General features: G+C 40.5%; 1 protein-coding gene across 3 annotated transcripts in view; it reads right to left on the reverse strand.

Annotated features, from left to right (window-relative positions):
• Positions 1-8,086, reverse strand: part of ATG2B (autophagy related 2B) — an 83,554-nt gene extending 75,468 nt beyond the window's left edge. For all 3 annotated transcript variants that reach the window (XM_035261413.3, XM_035261412.3, XM_035261411.3), the window contains exon 1: positions 7,595-8,086. In XM_035261413.3, coding sequence (XP_035117304.1) covers positions 7,595-7,756 — 162 coding nt within the window. In that variant the 5' untranslated portion in view covers positions 7,757-8,086. The remainder of the gene's footprint in view (positions 1-7,594) is intronic.
• Between the last annotated feature and the right edge of the window lie 110 nt (positions 8,087-8,196).

Consider the following 8,196-nt stretch of genomic DNA (forward strand, 5'->3'; position numbering starts at 1 on the left):
GCCATTCTGACTAGAGTAAAATGGTATCTCGTTGGGGTTTTGATTTGCATTTCTCAAATGATAGTGATGTGGAGCTTTTTTTCCTATGTTTGTTGGTCACATGTATGTTGTCTTTTGAGAAGTGCCTATTGATGTCCTTTGTCCACTTTTTAATGGGGTTGTTATTTCTTGTAAATTTGTGTAAGTTCCTGGTAGATGCCAGACTTTAAAGCTTTGTCAGATGAACAGCTTGCAAAAATGTTCTCCCATTCTGTAGGCAGTCTATTCATTCTTCTCCTCTGCAGAAGCTCTTTAATTAGATAACCATTTCTCAATTTTTGCTTTTGTTGCAATTGCTTTTGGCATCTTTGTTGTGAAATCCTTGCCCATGCCTGCATTCTGAATGGTACTGCCTAGATTTTCTTTTAGGGTTTTTATAGTATGGGGATTTACAATTAAGTCTAATCCATCTTGAGCTGATTTTTGTACATGGTATAAGGAAGGGGTTCAGTTTCAATTTTCTGCATGTGGCTAGCCAGTACTCCCAGCACCAACTATTAAATAGGGAATCCTTTCCCCATTGCTTGTTTTTGTCAGGTTTGTCAACGATCAGATAGTTAAAGGTGTGAGAAGCCCACTCCTTTAAAAAAACAGCATATGTTCAGGTTACTTACTAGCTAGCTGGGTGGCTTTTAACAAATCCTTAATTTCCAAGTCTCAATTTCCTCATCCATAAAATAGAAATAGTTAACTCCACAGAGAGTTACTGTGACTATTAAGGAGGTAATATATGTAAAGCTACTAACATATTAGTAGTTCCTGGTACTAAGCAAACGCTTTTTCAGTGTTGGCCATTGTTCTTTATCCTTCACAGTACCTACCTAGTACAATGATGAGCTCTGTAAATGAACTCAAGGTGCACTTGACAAGAAAAGCAAACATTAAATTATATATTGCTTTTTAAATACGTAATTTCATAGATTAGGCAAAGAATACATCTTTATTACTTTAAACCAAAGCATCAGAATTCAAATTAAGATAAGACAGAGCATAAAAGTATGCATGAACTAATTTAGATTAACATGCAATTAGCACCTACTACATACAGGACACCATAGAGTACTATTTTATACCTACATTTATACCTGCATTAAATCTTCACAATAACCCTCTGAATTGGTATTTTTGCGCCCAATTTACAAATATGACAATTGAGGATCAAAAAAACTAAATAACTTGCAAAAGGTCTTCAATCAATCACTGCAGAAACACACAAAAAAAGAGAAATGTAATTGCACAACAGAAGATTTTGCAGGAGGCTAAGCAAAACCATGTGTTAACATAAAATAATTTTTCTAATGTAGTACTGGCTTGGGAGCTGGCTCATAGAATAAGCTTTTAAAACGCAATGGAAAAACTCTGCATTCCTTTACTGTAAGTCTTTTTAAAAATGCAGTCAAGGACCATACGTATTAGATGTTTATTAAAAATGCAAATTCTTGAATTTCTAGAACCAAAATCTGAATGGAAGGGGCCAGAAGCCTGCTTGTTAGCAAATTCCCAGGTGAACCCAGTGCTGTGGTTTCTTGAATCTGGGGCCGTGTGATGTACAGAAAAAGTACAAGAGTCAGAAACACAGCTTTCAAATCTTGCTGCACTGCTTAATACTAAGCTTGAGTAAGTTATTTAACCTCATAATCAGAAAATATTAGAACCCAATTTAGAGTAAGATACTGTATGTAAACACACCCACACTGTACAGTATATAGAGATGGAAGGTGTTGAATCAATGATTACTATTACCTTCAAAAGCAAACTAAAACCCCTACTTTGCTCCACGTTCCCTCTAGCCATCAACCCCATTTTCTCTTTGTCAAGGTAGCTATGTGCTCAAACTGCAAACTATGAGCAACCTTCTAATCCTCAGCTCCTCTGAAACTGCTTGTAACCACCATTAAAATGACAAATGCAAGGAACAATGTTCAGTCCTCTTTCTGGAATTCTCATCTCTATCTAGTTCCTAGGACCACTCCCCTTTTTGAAATTCTAACTTCCCTGACTTTTATAACACTTCACCCTCTCAGTCTTTTCTGATCCTTTACAACTTAAAATATTGGAGTTCATCTAAGTTTCATCTTCAATCTTTTTTGTTTCTCAAGCTAATCTACTTACTATCCATGTGCTCTGTGCAGTTCCATCTCCTCCCACTGTTATTCACTATTGATACTCTTTGTAACTCCCATCTTTATCAACTGCAATCGTCCTATACTTCCCAGTGCCTCCTGAGGCTCTCTCCCTAGATCGAAAGTCCTTACATTCTAAAGCCCCCTCAAAAATCAATATAGTAAAACTTATTCTCTATCCAGTCTCAATCTCCTCCTCCCACTTCCAACTCCAGAAGGTAGAGAAAACCTGCTTCTTCTATAGAATTTCCTATTTCACCATCAACTAGGTACCTCAAGTTATAATCATCAAAGTTCTTCCCTCTACTTGTGTTTTTCAGATTTATTTTTTTAGAATGTCTGACACATTCCATTAAAAAAAATGGTCCATCATAAAAGACTTTCAAAGGGAAGTTTAGAACTACTTGCTTCATGTATTAAGTATTTTCAAAACTAAAAGCCTTAATTTTTTGTACCATATTGTTATCTCTGGAAGAGATAAGATTAAGCTTTATTATTACTTCATACGTCATACATTTCCTTACTACTCGGATTTTTTGTAATGAGCATATATTAGTTTTATAGTAAAAATGAACAATTAAAAACCTAACAGTTTTAAAGTATATATAGGCAATGACTTATCCTTTGCAAAGTGGAGAGCTGTCAACCTTAGATAACCATGTAAGAAATGGGACTTGATGGGACTCTCTTCTCAGTAAACACCAAGTTTTCTGTCCCAATTTTGGGGCAGAGAAGTTTAAATTAAAAACTTCTAAACACAATGGTTCAGAAAGGTTTATTACAGGCGTGAAGAGTAATACTGAAGGGGCCTGGTATGGCGGCTTATGCCTGTGATCCCAGCAACTTGGTGGGGGTGAGGTGGGAGGATCGCTTGAGCCCAGAAGGTCAAGATCAGCCCGGGCAACTTAGTGAAATCTGGTCTCTACAAAAATTAAAAGAAATCAGCTGGGTGTGGTGGTGTACACCAGTAGTCCCCACCTACTCAGAAGGCTAGATTGGAGGATCACTTGAACCCATGAGTTTGAGGCTGCAGTGAGCTGATCGCACCACTGTACTCCAGCCTGGGTAACAGAGATCGTCTCTAAAAAAAGAAAGAAAAGGAAAACAAGAAAAAAATGTGATAAATGCTAACAGTTTTAGAGAGTCAACAGTTCCAGAATTTACAGTGTGCCACTAAGCTACAAAATAATTTCCCTGAATATAAGATGTTAAATAGGTTATATTTATGCCCAGTCTTACAACCACTCAGGCAAAATCCCATGTAGCTTGTAGCATAAGGTACCTTGAAATTCAGTCATTCTGTAAAAATCCAAGGCTACTAGGGTATATGAGTAGGCAAAATTCTCAACCTATTTGACTCAAGCAACATTCTCCTCACCAGTCCTATGAAGTATTTCCTCATCAGTCCTATAAAGTATTTTTTTACTCACCACTATACTAACAAGAAAATAATACTCAAACTAAAAGTGGAGCCACCTGAACCACTCAGCAAATAATACCCCACTATAGCTTCCTTTAGAGCTTTTTATTCTTCTTGTTAAAGGCATTTTGCTTTCAATTATCATCAATGAGTTTCACGCATATAAACAGAAAAAGTGAAGGTAATGCTCTAGTCTCCAGGTGGCCTTGATAATCAGTAATCAATGTTTCTTGAACTGAAGACGATTTTATTATACAACAAGAGATTATAAGCAGCAATTGAAACATTATTAAACTGAAGTTAAAAGGCCTCCGTGGCTGGGCATGGTGGCTCATGCCTGCAATTCCAGCACTTTGGGAGGTCGACATGGGCAGACTGCTTGAGTCCAGGGGTTTGAGATCAGCCTGGGCAAGATGGCAAAACCCCATCACTACAAAAAATACATAAATTAGCCAGGTGTGGTGGCATGCACCTGTAGTCCCAGCTTCTGCTGGGAGGGGAGAGGGGGGTAGGAGGATTGCTTGAGCCTGGAAGGTTGAGGCTGCAGTGAGCCTAGATCGCACCACTGCACTCCAGTCTAGGTGACAGAGTGAGACCCTGTCTCAAAAATAAAATAAAAGGCCTCAATGTAATAAACTGTTAACGTCTGTCTTCTTGAGCTCCTGTAAGAAAAGCATCTTTGTTTAGTTCAGTGCTATATCCCCCAGTCCCTCACAGTGGCACATGCTAAGAGCTCAATAAATGTATTGAATCAATTAATGAAAGAAATTCCATTTAAAAAACAAAAATAAAGGCAGAGTCATAAAGAGTTAAAAAGGAGTGAGTCATTAAATCCAGCTTCCTACCCAAACAGAATTTCTTCCTTTCAACATTTTGCCATATCAACCACTTCTAGGGACAAGGAGTTTATGAAGTTTTTAGACAGCCTACTCCAATGATGGAACAATCCCAAACCCCTTGCTTCTATTCCTCCCTCCACCTCATGCCACATTTAAGGTAGTGATCTCCAAACCTGGATGTATATAACCTAAAGTATTATCAGATGATTCATAAGGCTGTAAGAAAATGAGACATTCTATATTAAATTTTTCAAATTTAAACAGCTGTACTTATATTTAATATTCAAATGGGCACTGGCACCTTCCTTCAGGCCATATATCAAACTGATACAAAGAGAAGACTAGTAGTTCCGCAACAGAGAAGGATTAAGAGTGGTGCCCTCAGTTGGATATTCCTTCCACTGCACACAGAAACATTTCCGCATACGTTCTACATAAGAAAAACAGACCTTTACACAGTAGAATCTTTGTAAAAAGACCGTGAATGGCAATTACTTTCTAGTTTCCTGGTTTCTCCTATGGCCAACTGTTTAGGGGTTGGATTTAAAGATAAGCCATTTCCTTTTACACAGAGAAGAATTCTCTGCCGACTGTTTACATATTTGTGACAATAGCTATCAGTAGTACATGCTACCTAGCAGATATTTTCCAAAAAACAAAACATACTTAATCTGTCTTTCCAAAATAAACACTTTATTAAAGAGTAAGGAAGCAACCACTTTTCAAAGACTACTTGTACTATGGGGAGAACATTTGAAAAACTGTATTTGGAAATGTTTCCATTGTTCCATGATTTTTGTTCCTGAAAATAATGTCATTAAAAACACTGCTTATTTTTTAAGTCATCTATGTAGTCTATAAAATGCTTAAAAACATGTAAAGACTATTCCAATCAATCTAAGTCTTCTGAACAAAGATCTTGAAAAATTGAATTTTAATCATCATGTGTGTGTTTGTGTGTATATGTGCAATGTCTCCTAATTTGTTAGCCATAATAACAGAAAAACTGAGATCAGGAATGAAAAGAATGTCACTGCCAAATTCAACAAAATTATTTGCATAATTGATCGTTTAGAATTGAAACATTAGTGGTACAGCAATTCCTCAGTTAGGATCAGTTTTTCCATATGAATCTCTATAGGTACCTTTTTTTCAGTCATGAAAGTCATTAAAATCAAGTATCTGGCTGGGTCCTGTCGCTTATGCCTGTAATCTGAGCACTCGGGAGGCTGAGGTGGGAGGACCAGGTCTTGAAACCAGGAGTTCAAGACCAGCCTTGGCAACAAAGCAAGAGAATCCTCTATCCAAAAAATAAAAATCAAGTGTTAAACTGAATTTGGAATCAGAACTCTGAAGAGCTATATCTAAGGGTCACACCAAGGTTTATCTTAACCATCAACACAGCACACTAAAATAAATAAATCAACAACAGCAAATGTTTACTGGATGCTTTGACATTATCATTTTAGTTTCCAAAACCCACACCATCAAGAACAAAACATAATCCTCAGATTAAGTTTAGTCATAAATTATTTTGCCAGTGATCCTGAACTCAAACTATAAAATTCAAATAGCACTACCTCTGATTTCCCGGAAGGATTAAATAAAACGTCACAAATCAAAGTGCCTAGTACAATGCCTGACATAAATAGATATCAATAAACATTAACTGCCTTTCTTTTAGATCTTAAGCCACGTGATGCAATACTTGCTAGATGTGTGAACGGGCAAATGCTTAATTCCATCTGCAAAACAGAAATAATAACCCACCTTATAGGGTTAAAGTCATTAAAGAATAATGCATACAAAGTCCTTCCACTCACAAAAGGCATTAATAAATCTTGAACCCTCCTTTTTCAAGATAACCTATTCATAATTCTATCAAAAGTGTAGAATCATGGGTTGCTGAAATCAAAAATATCAGAATCCCTATCTTTGGAAAGAATTACAGCAATGCAATACCGTAATGAGACACAGACATAAGTGTATGCTTCATTAGTGTTTACTGAACTCAGGTGAATTGCTAAGTCCATAATCACTTGACTAATTGTGGCGGCCTGGAGAGTCCCTCCGGGGGTGGGACTCTCACCTTCTGGTGAAGGGCTGGGTCCTACTGCTCTCAAACCAGGGCTCTTTCCACTGTCTTGTGTCTCTCCCTAGTTTAAGTCATCACATACTGATAAAATTACATACTGATTTATAGTCTCTAGCACAAATTCATTTAAGTGTCATAATAAGGTATGTCCATAATTTAAGATTTTCTGTGGCTAAGGCAATAAGGGTTGGGCAAAGGGGAGAAGCCACTCTATTCCTGTCAAACCCAAGACTGAATATACTTCAAGTAAAATACTATGCATTGAGCACACAAATGCAGGTACAACTGTATGCGGTCAGTTGAAATTCACATGAAGCAATGATTCATAGCAATGAATCAACTCACAGCCTCTGGATGACAAGTAGAAGGCAGGCTTTAAAATGTCTGAAAGTTGCAGCTTCAGCGCTTTTGCAACACCTGCTTTTACGATCTGTCACGTGGAGCAAAGAGGCATAACTCAACAGCACTACTAGGGCCACAGAACCATTCGCAGGCTGGTTACACAAACCCATCTTGTAAACATATAATCAAGCAAAAGCAGAGAAGCTGGCACAGGAGGCCTTCACCTAACTTTCTGCCAGATGGCAAACGCTGCACCATGACAAACAAGGCAAACACAGCGTGCAAGCAGCCAACCCAAAACACCTAACTAGGGATTCTGACATCCGAAGGTCCTCTTCATCCACTAATCGTTCCAAAAAGTCATCCCACGAAGCAGGGTTGTTTTATTTGCCACAAAACCCTGCGACCCCTAACTATCCCAAGGGACAGTTCTGGTCACCTCCTCCCATGGACCTACTCAGCCTGTTTCACAGACCCCTGAAGCACTGGTACTCAATTATTCCCATAGTATAGACTCCATTACATCTGTTAACTTTCCGGAACACGTGATTGAGGAGAGCAAACTTGCTAGAAACAGATTAAACAACACACTAACACATTTCTCTGAGCCGTGCCACACTCCAGTCCAAACAATTCCCAAGGAGGGACTGAACGGCACCAATCTTGGACGGCACTGGTTTAAAGAGTCCTAAAGAGGGGAGCGAGCCCCGTTCGGCTCGCCGCCGGCAGCTCTTACCCATTTGTCCAACGGGACCTGGGCGAGGGACCCGGTGCCCTGGTACAGGTCCAGGCTGAGCTGCTCCAGGCTCAGCTTCTCCTGCAGAAAGTGGCCCAGGTACCTCTGCAGGAGGTACCGGCAGGCCCTCTTCTTGATAGACTCCGAAAACGGCCAAGGCATGGTGACGGCTGGCAGCTGGGCCGGCTGCGGCTGCGGGTGGCGGCGGCTCCGGCCTCGGGGTCGCGACTCTGGCTCCAGGCCGCGGCGGGGCCTAAGCCTGGGGCGGCCCCTCCATCCCCGTTCCGCGTCGGGAGTCCCTCAGGGAGACCCCATCGCCGACGCCGCGCCGCTCGCGCTGAGCCTGGAGGGGACAAGACGCAGAGAGGTCCTCCTGGCCCCAGGCCAGGGGACTTCCGAAGGGGTCCCAAATGGCTCAGAGAGAGGGTGCAAGAGAGCGCGAGGGGAGGCGACAGGGGCTGAGGCAGACACCTCTACTGCCGCCGCGCGACTAATTTGTTGTCATCCGCGGGGCGCGTTCCCGGCTGTGGGGACGCTCCCGGCGCGTTCGCGAGACCCAGCCTCCCAGCACCCGGCAGGGCGCTAGCGGAAGTGACGCCACA

Source organism: Callithrix jacchus, chromosome 8 (genome assembly GCF_049354715.1).
Source record: "Callithrix jacchus isolate 240 chromosome 8, calJac240_pri, whole genome shotgun sequence".
Lineage (NCBI taxonomy): Eukaryota > Metazoa > Chordata > Mammalia > Primates > Cebidae > Callithrix > Callithrix jacchus.